We start from the raw sequence: 20,582 nt of genomic DNA, 5'->3' as shown, positions 1-20,582 counted from the left end.
TGCACGAAGATTTAGCGTCACAAGAGCAATAGCAGCTCATTAGTTCATATTCGAAACCCCTCCCTCAGTGGCTACGCTGATGTGCACTTATGAAATATGCTTCCGGTTAGGCGGCAAAAGAAGATATATTATTACTAGTTGAATGGAGTAGAAACCTGAGCAGCTTTCCTTTAGTGTTCTTTATATTACTAAGGGAAGGCTGAAACGGTCTCTAAAACGACCACCTGCAGATCCAGATGCTTTCGGTTTTCTAAGCGCCGTATCAGTTTTTGGTCTTATAGTCGTATTAAAGAGTGATGTTGAATACTTATGTTTATTTATGTTATCAGAAAACCTGGAGGTTTTCAGAAGTAGTCGCAAAAACCTCATTTACTGTTTCAAAGCTATTTATTTTTCGTTAAGACTCTTTGCTTTTTTGAAAAGGAATGATTAATTAAATTTAGTTAATTGTTAATTATTATTTCATAACTGATTAATGATTAATTATTAACTTAATTATAATTATAAAATCAATCTTTAATGTAAATTTTTAGCACGGAACTGGTTAAAAAGGAGGTGAGGTAGAGTTATATTTCCAGCTATTAACACTTTATCACACTGCTCACGTTTCAGAAAACTGTAAATCAAGATATGGGAATTATTGAAATGGCAATAATTCAGATGTCTGAAACATTATTCGAAAAGAAGTGAAACACCTGACATCCTCATAAATGTTAAAATAACTTTGAATTCATGTAAGGGTTTCATAAGCTTTACGTGGGAAATGAAGAATTAATTAATTATTTCATTATGACAATTATTATGCACTTCAAAGACAAGTTTAATAAGTATTTTAAAATTATTAATCAAAAGAATAAAATTTTATTGATACATTGAAATCCAAATTGTTATTTAGTTATTTGCTTTAGATATCTAGCTTTGCGATTTATGTGAGATTAAAAAATTCTTCGTAATTTTGATTTTGGCTTGTGAAACACAGTGTAAATGTTACAGCACTAAATCTAAATAGAGAGGATTCCGTGATGAAAACTCGTGTAAATTTCATAATTCTATATTTTGTACGAAGCCTAAAACCTTCAAGCATTTAAAAATTGAAATCTTGAAATTTGTATTTAACAAATTCGTGTTTTGGGCAATGCGTCAGCAATTTCCATTTGCAAAGTATGATAATTCTGTGATACATTCGTATATCAAAGAATTATTGTCAAAAAATAACACTTCCTGTAATATCTCGCTATCCAAATGATACATAATTTTTAAATATTGGTACGTTATTTTTAAATATTAATGATTTGGAGCTGTGGTAAGCATTTCTGCTTTCAGATGAGCTCGTTATTTTAGGAAATTGCTTCAACTATCTAACTATTTCGTTCATTCGTGTAATAAGGAAGATAATTTTCTAAATAAAATAGAATGAAGTACATTTTAATAAGATATTATGTTCCTAACAAATTTCTTTTGTTTCATTACAGACTGGATTCGGATAGAGGTCTGTCAAGAAAATTTATTTTAGAGGGTAAGTACTACATTTACATTTATTTTACTTTGTAAAAGGAACTAGGATACAATCTTGTTGTTTTCTCTTTTGTTATTAGCCCAAAGACGCATTACCTAGTCTCAAAACGGCATTTTGCGTTGAATCACGTTTCAAATTGTTGCCATCAAACATTATCTCCCTATATTTTATTTAAAGAAATTAAATAATGAAGAATCTGCATGAAGGTATGTTTGTTTCTGACACCGTGAAAAATAACGGTACCTAGAGCCATCAAATTTTGAATAACGTAGTTCTCCATCTGAATATGAGCCCCTGGAACCCGAATTTGGAATTTTGCATCGTATTGTCTATTTTGTCTCTTATTGTCTATTCCATATGTTGTAAAACTTTAGCGAATTTTTATTTAACAAATTCAATGATGTCAAAGCAAGCAACGGCAACAATACACCCTCCCAAAAAGCATTTTTATCTCCAGCGCGTGAGACTGTCTGTGGGAAATTCTTAAGATATACTGTTTTTAAATATTTTTACCTCAAAAGGACGTTAGCTCAAGCACTGTCTAAACGTGTATATGTGCTTAAAAGGAAACACACACACACACACACACAAAAAAAAAAAAAAAAAAAAAAAAAAAAAAAAAAAAAAAAAACCGCCCGTTTGGAGGAAGCAGTTCGGATATTAAAAAAATTATTTGTCGAAAAGAAGTAAAAATATAAACAATAAGTTTGGATTATGATTATTTAGAGTATAAAAACTAGAGGATGTCTACTAAAGTCAAACTAATAACTTCATTATTTATTTTTAACATTTCAGCATTCTTTTCTTTTAAATTTATGTAACATTCTCTTATTTAAACATTATGTCTCATGCAGCGTGATCATGCAGTTGCTTTTATTTCAAGTCCGTCACTAGATGCGGCTGTAGACTAATTATTAGTGACTGGACTTAATTTGTATTACACTCTTCTCAAAACCTAGGCAATGGCCTCATACTGTAATCTATTCTGCTCGGGGAAAAGTACCTAGAATTTCTCCAATATCCATGGTAACTAGAATGGCATCATTGTGACAATAAAAAACAATCCAACGACCACACTGTCCCGGAAATTTGCAAGAATGCTTACAAAGGCTGTTCGCGCAGTTTTACATGGTTTGGAAATTTTTGTTTTAACTTTTGCAACTATATTTTTAGAAGCATAAATTATCGTCAGCTGCTTAACAGTATTGCTTTCATGCAAAATTGCATTTTTAAAGAAGCAGTGGATGTAAGGGTATGTTTCTGCTCTTTCCGAAGAAGCTTATTCGTATGTAGTTCATAAAAAAGTCTTTGAGAGCCATGGCCTTTCTATATCTAAACCTATTATAGGTAATGTTGCCAATAAGAAAGAACAAAAGTCAAAGTTTGGCTTCAAGTGGAAAAATACATATAAAGGAAAAAAGGAATATTTTTCGACTGCTGCAAAGGTGAAATCTTTAATGTTAGAAGACAATCCGTCAACCCAAAGACAGCTGCAAAATAATTAAAATTCTCCGTGTCAGTTGTAAACGAAGTGATTAATACTGATTTGAATCTTAAAAAAACTCCATTTATTATCTTCAAAGAGGAGAAAACAATTTTAAAACATGTTTCAAAGAATCTAGAAACGGGTTTAAAAAGGGGGTTATGATTGCTGTGGTGTCCGCCGATAACATCGCGGACGAAAACCTCGCGGAGAAAACAACGCAAGGCGAAAACGTCGTGCTACAAAACATCGTGGGAGAAAACATCGCAAAGAGAAAACATCCCAGTTCTAAAACATCGTGGTCGAAAATAAAGCGGTTCAAAAACTTCGCAGTTTAAAAACATCGTCGTCGAAAATATCGTGGTAAAAAATAAAGTATCTACAAATCATCGCATGACGATAACATCGCAGACATGGTTTTTTCAGGCTTTAATAACTGTAAATGGATATTTCCATAATGATTTGTGTGTGTGATTATGGCAAAGCCTCGAGGGCTATCTGCCTAAGGGGAGGGATGCCTTCGTGGAGGACTTTCTAAGGGAAACTGGCTCGTATACACGTTACACATGGGGAAAACCACGAAAACGCCCATGCAGCCAGCCCGTTCGCGGGATTCGAACCTCGGACCGAACTACCAGTGTTCAGCGACTTTACCGCTTGGCCGCTGGTGGGCCCATAATGATTTGTGAGCGTAAGATGTAAAGAAGGATAATCTTTACTTTCATATTTTTTTATTAAATATAAGATAGAATTTTAAATCGACATAGTTGCCAATGCCAATGATTTAAAAATTTCGGAGTTCCTATGGTTCAAAACCATCTACCTCCACATCAGAATTACTAAAAGCGAGCAGAAATAGGAAAAATTTTGCATAAGTGATTTACTTGATGCACACTAGAGGGAGCCACAGGCTCAAGAAAGTTTAGGGATAGAGATGAGAAATAAAAACTTAAGTATCATAATCTTTTTATAAGTTTTTAAAATTTTTTTGTATTTTATATTTAATACTTTTTTTGGTTTTTTATACACAGTACAAACACTAAAGCAAAAAGTGGATAGGAAAGATTTTACGATTAATAGGCTCATTGGCATGTGGCTTGTGTTGGAGAGTGCAAATAATTATTGAGATCGCGATGAAAATATTCATAGGCAGATTTGAAATCTGCGGGAGATGTGATTCTTAAGTAAACAGATTGATAACTTTGCTTGAAGATCTTGATAGTAGTAGCAGAGGATGAAATAAGCAATTATATGGCAGCTTGCTGAAGAGACGTCTTTCCTTCTTGGCGCGGGGGCTGGAACTGAAGTTGAGAGGGCGTGTCTTGCCCTTTTAGATGGCGGATAGATGCCAAACTCTCGGCCAATCACGGCTCTCGGTCTCTTCTGTGAGCTGCGAATAGCAGGATCATATGCTGGATCTGCTGAAGTGCTCGGTTATCAATCTGTTCAATTTTGAGGAATAAATTTTGACTAAGCTTTTTAATATGATAATCTACAGGTTTAATATTTAGGTCCGAATGAATCACATCTGTACGGACGTACCAGGCTGCATTCAGGGCCATACGTAAGGTTTTACTTTGAAAAGATTGAAGTTTTTTCACATGAGTTTTTGCAGCAGTACCCCAGATTGTACATGCATACATAAAGACAGGTCTTATAATGGATGTATAGAGAAGGATTTTGTTTTTAATTGACAGATTGCTCTTTCGAGCTAAAAATGGGTAAAGTTGGGCTCTAGCACCTTTCGCTTTGTTGAGAACATTTTCAATGTGAAGGCGCCAGGTTAATTTTGAATCAAGTACAACTCCTAGGTACTTGTAGGAATTTGTCAACACAGTTAACTAACAAAGACCATTAATAAATAATTTTTTATAAAGTTTTACTGGTAATTTTTCATAAAAAGTATAATCTATTAAGTTGCATTTAATTTTCTATGGTTAAGTTTCCTTCTTACTTTTTCAGCAAAAGTTTATTAGTTAATAGAAAAATATGAAAGTAAAAATTAGCCTTCTTTACACCTTGCGCTCACAAATTATTGTGGGAATATCCATTTACAGTTATTAAAGCCTGAAAAAAGTATGTCTGCGATGTTATCGTCATGCGATGATTTGTAGATACTTTATTTTTTACCACGATATTTTCGACGACGATGTTTTTAAACTGCGAAGTTTTTGAACCGCTTTATTTTCAACGACGATGTTTTAGAACTACAATGTTTTCTCTTTGCGACGTTTTCTCCCACGATGTTTTGTAGCACGACGTTTTCGCCTTGCGTTGTTTTTACCACGATATTTTCGACGACGATGTTTTTAAACTGCGAAGTTTTTGAACCGCTTTATTTTCAACGACGATGTTTTAGAACTACAATGTTTTCTCTTTGCGACGTTTTCTCCCACGATGTTTTGTAGCACGACGTTTTCGCCTTGCGTTGTTTTCTCCGCGACGTTTTCGTCCGCGATGTTTTCGGCTGTAACCGATTGCTGTTGGTTTTTCATATGACGTCAAATTAAAAGTAAAGGGAGTGGAGATAAATACTAAATCAACTCCATATATTATCAGACATCTATTTTATATCTAATTTTCAAATATGAGATACCTTCCCTTTACCCACACTGTCATCAACCAGTAGAAGTGCATCAAGACAAAGCAGACAACCACACGTCAAAATCCCCAGTTAATTTCTAAAATGGAAAAGGAAACGGGTATCTAGCACATATCCTTCACTCATATCCCTGCAAAATATCCTGATACATCGCCCATGGTGTTTTGCACTTCTGGACTTTAAAAAAGCAGACTGTCCAGACGTCGACCTACAACGTTTCTTGGACTTTGGAAAGCTGTTCCACAGAAATGCGATAAAGTACCGCTTCCGATATTATAAAAAGCTTTATTGTCTTGTAAATTACGGTAGAGAAAAGGTGAGGAATAAGGGCTTTGTTAAATGCAATGAAAAATGTTCTAAACATCGTGTGAGCAGCCTTTGTATTTGTAAAATTCCCATCTAAAAATAGTTTAATGAAAGCCAAAAACCCTACAGTTAAGTTAGTACTGTTTTGAAAGCTGTAATGCATACAAAAAATAAGGTAATTTGCATTTTAAAAATCGGAAGCTGTTAGAAGAGACAATATTTAACTATGAAACAAAAGAGCCTAAAAAGGAATTTTAGAATTATTAGAAAATTATGTAACATCACTTCATTCAAAACTATTTTATTTCGGTACTTTGTGCTCCTATTGAAAATATGCGGCTTTCTTATTACATTCTCATGCATTGATTTAAAGCTTTATACGCGTAAAGAATTTTTAGCATTATAAACTTAAAATCTATCCAGTGCTTTTTCATTAAACATAAAAATACACCTTCTGTAAATAAGAAACATCAACTTCACGAAACGCAGATTTAAAAAAAAAATGTAAATGATTTGTTGTTTATAGTGAATTAATGCAAAATGACGAAACGAAATTAATAGCCCTGTTGGGCAAATTGCCCCTTTGCCCTTGCTCGCTTTGAAATCGTTGAGGTTCTTAATCAAAGGGTCATAAAGGCTTTACAAAATATGAAATAGATAATAAAACTAATTCTAAATTAGGGCTTCCAGATGCCCATATTCTGTGAAGAGTTACGTTATTTAAAATTGGATGGTTCTAGGTATCGTTGTTTTATCACAATGCTAGAAATATACATACATTTACGGAGATTCTTGATTATTTAATTTATTTAAATATAATACAGGGCTCTAATATTTGGTGGCAACAATTTAAAATGTTACTCGTGGTTTATAGTGAATCAACGCAAAATGCCAAAACGAAATTAATAGCTCTACTGAGAAAATTACCTTTTGAGATTTAAATAGAATTGCGTGTTTCGCAAACAAGCAGGCTTTCAAACTGCTGTGGCAATACGATTAAAGAAATTCTAAGGTGTATGTGTGCGTAATATGTAGAACGTTCTGAGACATACTCAAAAAGTAATTTTATGGAGGGGCCAAGCACGGTGAGAATTTCAACCACTTTTGTGAACGCCTTAAAATTTTCTGATGAAATTCGGATTTTATTTTACGATTATTCCAAACAGAATTATAATACAGTGTGTTTATAAAGTCCCGGACCCATTTTGATGTTTAATAACTCATAAATAATGAAAATATAAACAAACTTATGGTATTTATTGATGGAATAACATATATATTTTCCTTTTCAGGTTTGAATATCTTTACTTTTGTAAATATCGTCTGCGCGTGTGGTTAATTTCAGATAATTTCATTTCCCAGTCTAAATATCTGTACGTTTCTAAATATCGTCTGCTTATTAATTGCATTTTCTCTCTTTTGTTTTTGGCATCTTTCTGGAATTGTTAATCGCCATAATGTGCGCATACGGGGATCTGAAAACCCCTATGAATGCCGTGAGGCACATAAGGATTCCCCAAAGGTTAATGTGTGGTGTGGACTAATGCACGACCGAGTCATTGGGCCTTTTTTTTTTTTTTTTTTTTTTTTTTTACAGAAAAGACGGTCTAATCAGTCGTATACTTAGACATGTTGGAAAACTTCGTATTTCCACAACTAGAAGAGCTTCAGCCACATGTCTTTTTGCAACAAGATGGTGCACCATCTCATTAGGGTACCATCCTTCGTAGTTCTTTAAATGACCATTTTACAGGAAGATGGATTGGGCGAGGAGGTCCAATTCCTTGGCCACCCAGATCACCTGATATAACGCCGCTGGACTTTTTCATTTGGGGATTTGTAAAGGACAACGTTTACAGGAGGAGAGTGTCGAACATTGATGACGTAAAAGCCAGAATTACAACCGCAATAGCCCCTGTGGATGCCGACATGCTTGCCAGTACCTGGCGTGAAATTGAATATCGACTTGATATTCTCCGAACGACTAAGGAAGCACACGTGGAAGTTCATTGACAAGGGTCATGAAACTTTTTGAGTCGATCTAACCATTTATGTTAGTAATTTTAATCTATCTTTATTATTGTATGAGTTATTAAACATCAAAATGGGTCCGGGACTTTATAAACCCCCTGCAATGAAATTAATAAATGCGTCTTCGTTCTATTGCATATTTATATAACAGAAAGGGAGAAGGTCCAATACAAATAATTTGCTCCTGAAAAAGCAAGACCTTTACTGAATTGAATTGACTCTGTCAATAGATATTGATTGTTTGTGGTTTATCTCACCCAATAGTCAGTAACATCAGATCAGATCTCTGATATCAGAGCAGGCCCACGAAGTCCATCGTGGCAAGGGTTTAAGATTACGCCTTATGCAAGAGCCTTGAGCACACTACTAAACTAGGGAGTGGAACTCCCTAGTTTTGAAGGACATTTCCCAGGAGGAATGGTTTGGAGGGTCTCCCACCCCTCTTCCCGTACCACATAACCCCTCGAGAATACTTTTTGCTCGCCACATATATAGAGTGCTCCCATGTCGCACAGGCACTATACATTTGCAAACATCCATGACTTTTACGGGATTCGAACCCGGGCCCTTCACTACGGCAGTCAGCCTAGCTAACCACTATTCAGGTTGGGTGGCCAGTCAGGTGACAGGTGACGGAAAACGGAGGCACCTAGCATCTACCAGAGGTAAACAGGTGCGTGCCCTTCGACCTCCGCTATCCAGCGCTTGTAGAAGAATTTAAGGATTTAATTGAAAAACATGGCCTTACAGGGTATAGGTGGCTGCGCAATGGCTACAGATTTGGGAACACAGGGTGCAAGAAACACATTGCATCTCCTTTTCCCAAATGTGTAGTCGTTGTACATTGGGCGGCCTGTCAATAAACGTACACATAAGCAAGCACATTACAGAATAAATGCAATCATTCTTTGAGATTTACTATGTTTGTTTTACTGTAACAATACTGAGGCGTTACTCTCAAAACATATGCAAATTCTCAATTATATTACAGAAAAGAATGCACTGAAAAATATATCACATGATAAGTTATCAAGCCGTTGTCACATGTTCGATGGGAAAAAAAAAAAAAAAAAAAACCCTAAAAAGATATACAACAGAAATCAAACAAATTAAGAAAAAGAAAAAATCACAAACGACTCAGTGACACTTAGAATTAACGCGCATGCGCCGCTCCTAAACGTTCTCCTCTGAGACAGACTGGTACCAGTATTTTCCTGCTTTTTCGTAACAATTGCAGACATTTTATTAATATATTAAGAGCTTCATTGGAAATTAATGTTAAAATATACTTGACTATTTCCTTTAAGGAATTATATGCATTAACTTTTAGACCAGCAACAAACAAAATAAAACAAAACGAAAGATTCTTCAGATACTACTGTTAGTTTTACCATGGATTTCTATCCTCCTCCGGTGTCAGAACAGTTTAAATCCCTCTAAGCGGCAATGCCGTATATATACTGCCTACAATATTTTTTGTGATATCTGTAAGAACGTATATATACGTGCATATTAAAATATTTCAAAGAAATTAAGTCAATATATCAAAAGAAAACAAATCCAGGTATGAAATACCAGGAGAGGTTTTACATTAAAGTCAAAAAAATAATTTGTTCTGATAGTAGTTTTGGGAAACTTGTGATTTCTTAGCGAAAACCCTGGCCGCTCAGAGAATTAAAGACTTATATAAGTAATAATGTACAGTTTTATAACAGCCAAATTTCTTCATAAAGTCCTTAACCAATGAATTACGTTTAAGATAGATAACTTCTGAAATCCCCTCTATAACTAATTAAGTAAGGACATGATAAATTCAATTGCAAATTTGTGAGTCATCTTTGAGTTATACTTTACTCACGTTGCAAATAAAAACAGAGACAGGTTTAGTTGAAATTCTGAAGCTTTCTTCCATTTTCTGTAACACAAACCCTGAAATATTGATGCTGAAGGTAAAAAAAGAACTAAAACTTTTTTTTTTCAACTGAAAGCTTTGTTTCTTTTTTGAAAACTTTTCGTAAAAGTCAAATAAAGAAAATTTGACCCGTAAACCAATTATTTTTTTATGCCTTTGGTTGGCAGAGAAAGAACAACTGTAAAAAAAATGTTTTAAGCTTCATAGGCTTTATGTTTCTGGAAGCACTTTCCTGAAAAATTTCGAAATGGCCAAAAGCAGACTATGCATACCAAGGAAAGACAATCTTTTTTTCCCTTTATTTCAGAAATACTTTGTGGCCTCAGTATCTAGCTTGCGTCATGTACATTGTATTTCTTGGCTTGATCTTTTTTTAGGTTATCATCATAAGTAAAATCTCTTGCAGCGTAACAAAGAATTAAATAACTGATGAAAAACGCATTCCATTGTTTGACAGAACGGCGAAACTAAAAAATCGCAACTAAAAAAAGTGGAAACTGCGTTTGCTTCTTTTAAATGAGTATTTGATTACCACATTATATTTATTTAAATTTATACAGAAAGAAATTTTACCAAGGAAACTTGACAATAAGAATGGCAACAGTCTTTTATCGAAGTTTTTCATCTTTTCTGTCAAAATATAAAAAATGGATAAATTATAAGCATTCTGTAATGGCAGACGACTTCTTATGTATTTGTAAGTTGAATGGTAAATAAAATTTTTATTTTTATTCTTTCAATTGCATATTATTATAATAATAAAATTGTAAATAGTATATCTATTTCCTGTAACATATTACAAGGAAATTTTATACGCGTGCAAAATATTATATTATATCAGGAACATAAATTAAAAGCTAGCAAAAATCAAAATTCTCCTAAACCAAAATTTAAACTTCTTGGCATTTCCTAGATTTGGCAAACCTCTTAATTTATGGCAACGTATTTTCATTTCCATTTTTACATTGTGCATGAGCGGAAAAAGATTAACGTCGTTCCTACTTTCAAATAAGTTTAACATAGTGCGTAAACCACATTTGATGTTATTATCGATTTCAACAAATATTTCAAATTTCAAAACACTCCAATATATAAATTTATATATGTCTTCGGAAATTTTGACCAAAAAGCTCTAAATTTTTTGCAGATGTGCTAACAAATACGTCTACTTTAAGATTATGCTAAACACGTTAGAGGTTATAATTCAAATTTTACGCACGTAGGGATGCCACGCAAAAACATTGTTCAAATGGATTCGAGAGCGGTCAAAATGGAATTATAAACGGAAATTACAGTTACATTTCGCGATTATAGTAATTCGCGGTAATTTCCGGTTACTTTTTTTTTAATAAAAGTTTTTTTTTAATCCCTGCATCATTAGAATTGAAAATAGTAGAAACACTTAGATTAGTTTATTTTATTTGCATAGAACTAAAATAAAAAAGAGAATTATTTAAAAAAATACGATTTCTAGATATTTTTACGTTTAGATGGATTCAATGGAACTAACATCATCTTTGAAATGCAGGAGATAGCCAAAAGAGTAGTACTATTAGAGTAAAATTACTTTACTAAGTAGAGTAAAATTTACGAATCGTTCTCCCCCCCCCCCCAAAAAAAAACTTCTTAAAATAAATTTCTGAGCAGTGTAAAGTACACATGCATTTGCACATACATGCGTAAAAAAACGTACACATACACAGAGCGTGTGAGAGAGAGAGTGAGAAATTTTAAATCTAATCCTTTGATTGCAGTGTAATACCCTAAAGTAATTTTTTAATTACCTTTAATAATGGATCGTAATATCTCCTTTCTCCTGTTACATTATTGAAACGGAAAATTAGATAGCCGTGCATGCCAAATAGCCGTATATTTATAAAGCGGTTTTACAAAAAGAAAAAAAAGGGGGGGAGGGAAAGAAAGAAAGAAAATCTGAAAGAATTCAAATTTTATATTACAACCAAAAGGACGTAAATGGCTTTCAGTAATCCTAACACACATACATAAGATAACAGTTCAAAATTACCTCCTCATCTTTCTACGTAGTCCCTATTGACGTCAATGCATTTCGCCCAGGGCAGCACAAGAAGAAATGCAATAGACACCAGAACCTCACCATTGGTTGTACAGGTATAATCCTACCGTATTAACTGCACAGCTCTGGCCCTATTTTGATTAAGAACACCTAGGAAGCGGATTCAGTGGTCTCCCACCTTTCGTCTTCTACCACTAAAAACTCGAAACAACTCTTAATTCACCTCTTTTAGGAGCTGCTTTGTTAAACAGATATTATAGGCCTGCAAACACTCGTGCTGTCTCCGGGATTCAAACTCGAGCCACATGAGTTGGAAGCCATCGTTGGTAATGTCTGTAACGATGAGAGCCGCATATACTTAGCACAGCGATCCAGCAATGTCAGATTCCAGCAGAAAGATCTAAAACATTACAGCATTGAAACTGAACGCCATGCTTCCAATTTCCAAAGTTGCCAACGTGAAGCATGCGAGAGCTGCGTTAGTTTTTGAAACAAGAAGTTCCTTGATGAAAATGGTGGTTGGAGAAGGATTATGATTATGTTGGTTAAGATGGTCCTGGAGAAGGCTGATATTCCTTATTGCTGAATCTGGGAAACCTGAGCCTATTGTTCTTTAGTGTTGTAGAGCAAAAACCATAATTTTCCCCTGAGTTTCTCACTATATTTTCCCTGTATTATGTTTCTTCAGCGTTGACCCGACAGACTAACATACACTGGTTATCATAAATTAAGGAAAAATCACAAAAATAGTGATAACTTCCTCAAAAATAAGCCGAACCGTGTAAAATTTGAATATGTTGCCAAGTAAGAGTAGCTGAGTAAAACTGCGATATGCAAATTAGTGGCGCTGCTTTCGGAATACGTCATCTGCGAGAAGCATAAAAGTCCATGTTTGAGAACAAGCCCACATATTTCACTGTGACAGTGACATCAGAAATCTGAGATAGCCAATGACCAGGCATCATTTGCGTGCAGAACTGCGATGGAGAGCCATTGGGAGAGTAGAGGCAGGACAAAGTCAAACAGAACTGGCCCAGATGGCTAAATGTGAGTCCTTCTGTGGTTCATAGACTTTGGAGGCAATTTCAAACCACAGATTCCTAGGAGGGTCATCCAACTGCTACGACGAGCGCCGATGATCGATATTTGGCATTATGTGCACGCAGGACTATAACCGCTACTCCGACTCTTCTTAGATCCTCCCTTGCTGCAGCCACCGGAATGTTCATGTTAACGTCAACTGTGCGTAGAAGACTTCACGAAGGTGGTCTGTATGCGAGGCGACCAGCGATTTGTGTGCCGCTCACGTCACGCTATAGGAGGGACCGTTTTCAGTGGGCACAACAATATGTCCACTGGACGCCTGATCAATGGAGGGCGGTTCTCTTTACGGATGAGTCCAGGTTTAGTCTAGAAAGCGATAGTACGCGTTATTTGATATGGAGAAAACATAGAACCCGTTATCAACCGTCAAACATTCGTGAAAGAGATGCATACGGGAGGGGCAGTGTCTATGTTTCGGGTGGCATCTCTTTGGGTGGACGCACAGAACTCCATGTCTTTCCAAGGGGAACCGTGAATGCTCAGATTTATAGAGATGACATTTTTGATGTTTATGTACGCCCATATGCCGGGGCAATAGGTGGTGCTTTCCTGTTACAGGACGACAACGCAAGACCACACAGGGCTCGCATCATACATGATTATCTACAGGAAACAGTTATGCGCATGAAGTGGCCAGCTCGATCCCCGGACTTGAATCCTATCGAGCCCGTTTGGAATGCTTTAGAGAGACGTCTAGCTGCTCTCAATCCGCCCCATTAGACCCTTGCCGCGCTTGCAACTGCTTTGCAAGAACGATGGCTCTCGCTTCCTATGGAACTGATAGACCGCATAATTGAAAGCATCACACATCGCTGAATGTGCTGTATTGCTTCTAGAGGCGATCATATTCCATATTGAAGGTACTTTTCCTATAGCAAACTGATACCTTCGATTTGTTCATTTTATACATGTACTAATTTCTATACTGCCATATTTGTCTGGTATTTTCTTTTTATGTTATTTGATAGCTTACTATGTGTTGTATATTGTGGGTAAGTTTCATTAAATTCTACATGTAACTTTTTCAGTAATCGTGATTTTTGTGATTTTTTCTTAATTTATGATAACCAGTGTAGTAAACATCTGTTATCCGGATTTTGTAGGGTTTATATTTAGAATCAATGATTCCTCTTTATCCTCTAGCCAAAATCTTCCTAGCAGATTTATGGGTTCTCAACTTGTGGAAATAGGCACTTTTACTGTGCTGTTTTGTTTCTTTTTTGTATCGCAATAGGACCCCCGGCGTTCTGACTATGAGATACTCTACTCCTGGGGTACATAAACTGCCTTCAGAGGATTAGAGCCACCGATTCTCCGGTGGTCCTTTCTGGCTGAGCATGGTCAGTCAGGGTACTGTCAAGTCTGTCTTGGGATGTGTGATAGCTACTATTTCATTTTCAAAGGTTGTCCTCGAGGATTTGCCTCCGATGGTCGGCTCAGGAGGCTGACGTTGTTTGACGTTATCTTTGTTTATTTCGGTGACCAGTGGTGCCCGGTTGTCTTGTCTTGCGCTTATATACCTAACTTTATTCATTACCGCCTGGGGGAGTGAACACTAGGAGCTTTCGCCTGTAGAGGTTGAGGAGTCATAGCACGTTAAGGGCTGCTTAAAAGGCCTAGGTCAGGGAGCCTGTACCTTTGAGTGCGCTGTATCGCAGCAGAGAAGCTATGTTTTATCCACTGCTACTAGCTCTGAAAAGTACTATTGCATGCATTATGGAGATTAATTCTCGAAATTCTGACCTTCTGGTGCTAATCTTCAATATCCTCACAAGTTTATACATGATTTCCGCACTAATTCGACTATGCCGCTGGTTTCTATATCAGTATGTCTCGTCTACTCTCGCAATCGCATTATTTCTCCATATGAGCACACGTTTCTTCAGTAGTCTCATCCACCAGACACTCTATTCGTAAAACGACGCTTTACCCCGGCTAAACATAACGACCAAATCTTACGTTAGCACAAAAAGGGGCAATATCATTGTAGATTGTAACTTTTCGTTCGTGAATACCTGCCGGTATTATGCTTATTTTTATCTTCCCAACAACCAAACAACGTTGACATTTTCGGTATTAACAGACATTAATGATTCACAACATTTAGCAGCCTCTGAAAAATCAGATGAAAAATATAGTTTATGAGATGAAGATGTGAGAATTATTAGATCCATTTCTTTTAAAAAATCAAACTAATACCAGAAATTTAAAGTACCCACCAATGGCCTATCGGCAAACGCGCTGAACGCTGGTTGTTCGGACCTAGGTTCAATTCCAGACGAACGGGCTTTCTGCATGGGTGTAATGTGTATACAAGCCAATTTCCCGTAAAAAGTCCTCCAAGAAGGCATCCCTTCCCTTAGGCGGATAGCTATATTATGCTTTGCCAAAATCTACCAAAACAACCAACTCAGATATTTAGATGAACTCCTATCCCAAGTAGGAGAATTTTTGCAGGTTCCTGGTTTTGAGAGGATGCCGACTAACTGTAAGTTCGTAATTTTAAAAGATTGTAACATTGTGTTTGATTTGTTAAGTGGTAGTTATTACTTTTATTCATTTTGTATGTGGTAAATATTTTTTTTGAAACGTTAGATTAAATTCCAGACATTAAAGTTTTTTTACAAATCTCAGGCTGAGAAAATTTCGTGAAATTTTATTCTTCTTCTTCCTGCGACTATTCTCTTGTCAATTTTTCTACAGCAAAATTACTGATCTAATTATTTATAATTACAAGCTTTCCCAATTTTTGACTCTAAGAATTACAGTAGTGGTAACGTTATTCTTAGGAATGAGTCAGGGCACTATCGGCGTTCATCCTGAAGCGTTCTTCTTTATAAATGAGCAGTTATTTATGAAACTATCACTTATAAATTCCACTCTTTTTTTATGCATACAATAACTACTTCACATTTCCTTGTGTAAACTATGTTCTAACCGATAAAATTATTTTAAATGATCCTACTTGTTAATTTTGTGATTTAAGGGAATCTCTGAAACGACGTTTATACATGAATTTACAGCAAAAAAAAATATATTTTATGTCAACATTTTACTTATTTTGAAATAAATTATTTGAAGGATATTACTTAATGTATTCTGATCGCAGACGCATAAAAATAATCATTGTAGATTAAGCTTTTAATATGTAAATTTGTTCATAGTAGCTGAATACGAAATGACTTTTATAAAAAAAAAATCTGATTATTTGTGTGAGAATGAAACTTCTTATTTTTTAATATTAAAAAAATTGAATCCTAATATATTCATATTAAAGCAAGTTTTACATTATTCAAGCAAGAAACAAAATTATTGCAGAGATTCGAATTTATTTCAGAAAATATTTCTAAAGCGCTGAAAAATAATGCATCTCCATACTATAAATTTATATAATTTATGTGGCACAATCAGTAATTTAAATAATTTATGTGAAAATTTAAAAAAAATTGAATCATCTCCTCTCCTCATCTCATCTCCTCATATCATCTTAACTCATCTCCTCATCTTATCTGCTCATCTCATCCCATCTCCTCTTCTCATCTCCTCATCTCATCTCATCTCCTACGAAGTAAAAGAAGCATTGTAATAGCGAAAAGTTTTGAGTATCATATTTGAACCTTTCCCGAATCTATCTGGACAATTGTGTTGCGTGACATTTATACGTACGGGCAGAATAATGGACCCTTTCCTCGAAAGCAGATTGTAAAATGGACTTAAACTAGATTAAAGACGTTCTTTTTTTCCGTGGCGTCTGTACGTACGTACATACGTGTGTATGTACCTCGCATAACTAAAGTAACGTAGAGCGATGAAATTTTATATACCATCTATAACATCATATCATGTAATTATGCACCTCCCTTTTTTGCTGCAATCGATTGTGCCAAATTATCCATATCCTTCTATATATTATATGTGCGTGTATGTATATGTCAAGCGCTCGCTGCTAAAATTAACATGCTGATCTGTCATACCATGACAAATAGGATTTACGCAGGAACTTGTGTCGGAAAATGCAGCCGGTAACCACTTGAGGCCTAATTTTGCAGGCGTACAGAGTGAAAAGGAAGGAAAATTTAAAAAGGAATGTAAATCCAAAGAGATGTTGGTATGATTTTTATTTAAACAACATGGTTAAATCCCAAAAGATGTTCAAAATTTCTTCCATTCGCCACAATGTATGCTTCACAGCTTCGACATGCGGATTCACGGACCCGTTCAAAATGGGCAGGTGTGTCACGGACTCTCCGCGATCCTGGCGACGAGATCACTCTCCGATGTAACGGACCAATTCTGTATCATGATTATGGAAGCAATGTAAATAGGAAAAGACCCTTAGCAGTGCTAAGGCACCCTTCTTAGCCTTCTGGCTAATTTACATGCTAGTGTTTATGTTTTTTGTGTATGTTTCTGTAAAAAAGATATTTATATTAACCAAGAGAATTAACTTGTGTAATGTAACTTGCATTTCTGTGTGTGTAACTGTATATACTCTATTAAATCCTTGTTCCACCTAATTCTTGTAACTCATAGTACATGCATAAACATAAACAGATTGATTGTATGGGCAGTTTCCTGCCAAAACGGCATTTCTTACTTACATATGCGCACTTACCTTTGCTCATAGATCACCTTCTAGGCAGCAGCCTGGTTTAGCTATGGACTCTATCGGCTTCATATTCTTCATTATGAACTTTTCAACATTATTACTAACTCTTATGTGTTGGAAAATCGGCTATTAAGTTATACTGGGGTAGCACCTAATTTGCAAGCACAGTTTTGCCCGAGTCGATGTTACGATCGGTGGTCTCTTGCACCATGGACCACAGGTAGAAATCTATGGGAGTCACGTCGAGGAATTGCGGTGGTCCGCAGCATCACATAAGTAATGCATATCTCCAATTCGGAGTTAGTAAACCGATTCATCCTTCACTTGTAACGTCCTCGCCTCAAATGATCCCGTTTTCCATACTCCCATACACCTGCGAGCATTGCTGTCTAGCTGTCAATGTCTGCGTCTTCGGACACAAGTTCCTACGTAAATCTAGTTTGTTATGGCATGATAGACCAGTATGTTACGTTTGGGAATTACATTTTCATACCCCTCTCTCTTTCTCTCTCTCTCTCTATATATGTGTGTGTGTGTGAAATTTTGGCAGTCGGGCATTACTTGGCTGAGTGGAATACAGTAGAAATGATAACACAGAAGGATTTCACTTTTTACTATTCCATATCTTTATTCCAATTTTCACCGCAGATCATTTTTACTTTAGATGAAATTCTCTAAATTACATATTCAATAGTGATTCAAACTAAACACCATTAAATTTGGACATTCTGCGTCATAACTATTCTAACAAAGGAAAGATGGGTTAAGCAGCGAAGTGTTGTAGCGCAAGAGGAGAGAAGCAATCTCAATTGTAATACAAAAAAAGTCAGAAGTAACTGGAGAGCAGGGGAGCAGGAATTTTGATTGCGTAGAAGTGTTGATCCACAATGACTAGATAATTAGAGGCGAAGGCAGGTTAAATCTTCAGTTTTATATTCACAACATGTTGCAGCTACACACACGTCGGCACATTTAATGTGCCTGTTCCAAAAAGGTTACATTTTAGATCATTTTGGAGTAAGAAAGGAGAAACAGACAGCAGTCCAACTAAGCCAAAGCGTAGAAAGCAAGCGCGTAATGTTCAGGATGAAATCTCAAGTCAGTTAGTTTTGGTCTTCAAAGCATTTTGATTGGATAATTAATATTGCTGTAAAATTACTATTGGCTAGTTCAGTTTTAGTTCCATTTACATCACCAGAATTACCTAAGAGTTATATAACATAGAGTTTTTCTCGAAATGACGCAGTGCAAATAGATGTTGTTATTTTTAGAATAGAGAAGAGAAATTAATAATATATACAGAGAGAGAGAGATGTATGTATATATGCACATTTAAGATAGTATGTAAATCAAAATTACAATAGCAATAGTCTCTTAATTTTACCCTCTGTCTCCAAAAAATAGTAATGCCTCTTCTGCAGTACGTGATGCTGATAACATAGCTAATTCGGAACTTGATTTCCAAATTCTGGAGCTGAAACGTTTTCTTAATAAGCAACTTAAACTTCTGTTGAAATTCTGTTGGTAAGTTTCCTTGCTGGATAACCACGCCTTCTTTTGTTCTGCTGCCTTGTTGTTCAGATGTTACTTTGCTGGCAAGGCGCTTAACCTGTGCTAGCTATTGTTCATCGTTCTAAAAATATAATCTGTATAAAATTTGGGGGGTGCGTAGCGCACCCACAATGATGATGGGCAATGAAAAAGAATATGAGTCCTAAGAATTAGTTATCAAGGAATAAAATTATGTGCGGAATTTATGATTACTTTTGTCTTTGAGTGTCATCTTTCTAACTATGCAATAAATCATTTCCGAGCTATTAAAGCAAAAAACCATCGCTAATCTATTGCAGCTTTCTCTGGGCCATCTAATTATACATATACATACCCTCTCACCCGTTACCCGGCTTCAAAGTCCTTAATCCACCCTCTCACCCGCTACCCGGCTTTAAAGTCTTTAACTTGGCCTTTATTTTCGAAATCGTTGGTCGTAGTCATATACGCTACTGGCCATTAAATTTTCAATACCAGGAAGAATGATCTGAGGAACGTCAAAATTACATGAAATTAGGAAGACGTTGGGATATGCAAATTATTAGTATTTCAGCGCATTCAGACGCCACAAGAAGGAAAAACGGCATCTGAAGCACTGCATAAAAGGAAAGGTGTGTGTAGTGGATTTCTCAATCTGAAACCGCTTTGCAAGGTCGGAAGTTTGCTCAATATCGTCTTATGCCTCGAATAATAATAAAAAATGTTTACCAGCAAAATGTCGGAATTCGAGAGAGGCAGGATCGTTGCCTATCAAGAGTTCGGATTATCGTTCCGTGATATCGCCCGTCGCACTAGTCGACGTCCAAACACTGTCATTCGAATATGGAATCAATGGTTTGCTGAAGGTCATAATGAACGGCGTGCAGGATCTCAACACCCTCCTATGACTAACATCCGAGACGACAGACATATTGTAAGGTCAGCCCTGCAGACCCGTACAACCACATTATGGGCCATTAGTCAGGAAACGGGCATGTTTGCAGCCCGTCTAGTATCCGCCCGTACGGTGCATCGACGTTTGCAGCAGCTGGAATATCAGCACGGCGACCATTACTTCGGCTTCCCTTAGAGCATAGAGAGAAACGGCGAATATAGTGTGCCGAACGACAAAGCTGGATACAGGAGAGGTAAAATGTCATCACTTCAGACGAGTCTCGGTTCTGCGTGCAGTATTCTGATGGCCGTATATGTACCTGGAGGTACCAAGGCGACAGCATATCGCCTGCTTGAGGCATAGGGGCCGTGCACCTAGTGTAATGGTTTGGAACACCCATTGGGTACACGACACGCACTTCTCTAGTTCTAATCGATGGTAATTTGAACGCAGATCGGTACATTTCTGACATGTTACATCCAGTGGCTGTGCCCTATCTTCGAGGCCTGCCAAACGCCATCTTCCAACAAGATCATGCGAGACTACATGTTGCACGTCG

At 36.2% G+C, this 20,582-nt stretch overlaps 1 protein-coding gene across 2 annotated transcripts in view; it reads left to right on the top strand.

Moving 5' to 3' along the window:
• LOC118195197 (voltage-gated potassium channel subunit beta-2-like) overlaps positions 1-20,582 on the top strand; it is a 610,691-nt gene that overhangs the window by 510,599 nt on the left and 79,510 nt on the right. For both annotated transcript variants that reach the window (XM_085827033.1, XM_085827032.1), the window contains one exon: positions 1,473-1,516. In XM_085827033.1, coding sequence (XP_085683159.1) covers positions 1,473-1,516 — 44 coding nt within the window. The remainder of the gene's footprint in view (positions 1-1,472; positions 1,517-20,582) is intronic.

Source organism: Stegodyphus dumicola, chromosome 11 (genome assembly GCF_044657685.1).
Source record: "Stegodyphus dumicola isolate Sdum_Otavi_A_Nest chromosome 11, ASM4465768v1".
NCBI lineage: Eukaryota > Metazoa > Arthropoda > Arachnida > Araneae > Eresidae > Stegodyphus > Stegodyphus dumicola.
This window is presented reverse-complemented; position numbering and strand designations above follow the sequence as displayed.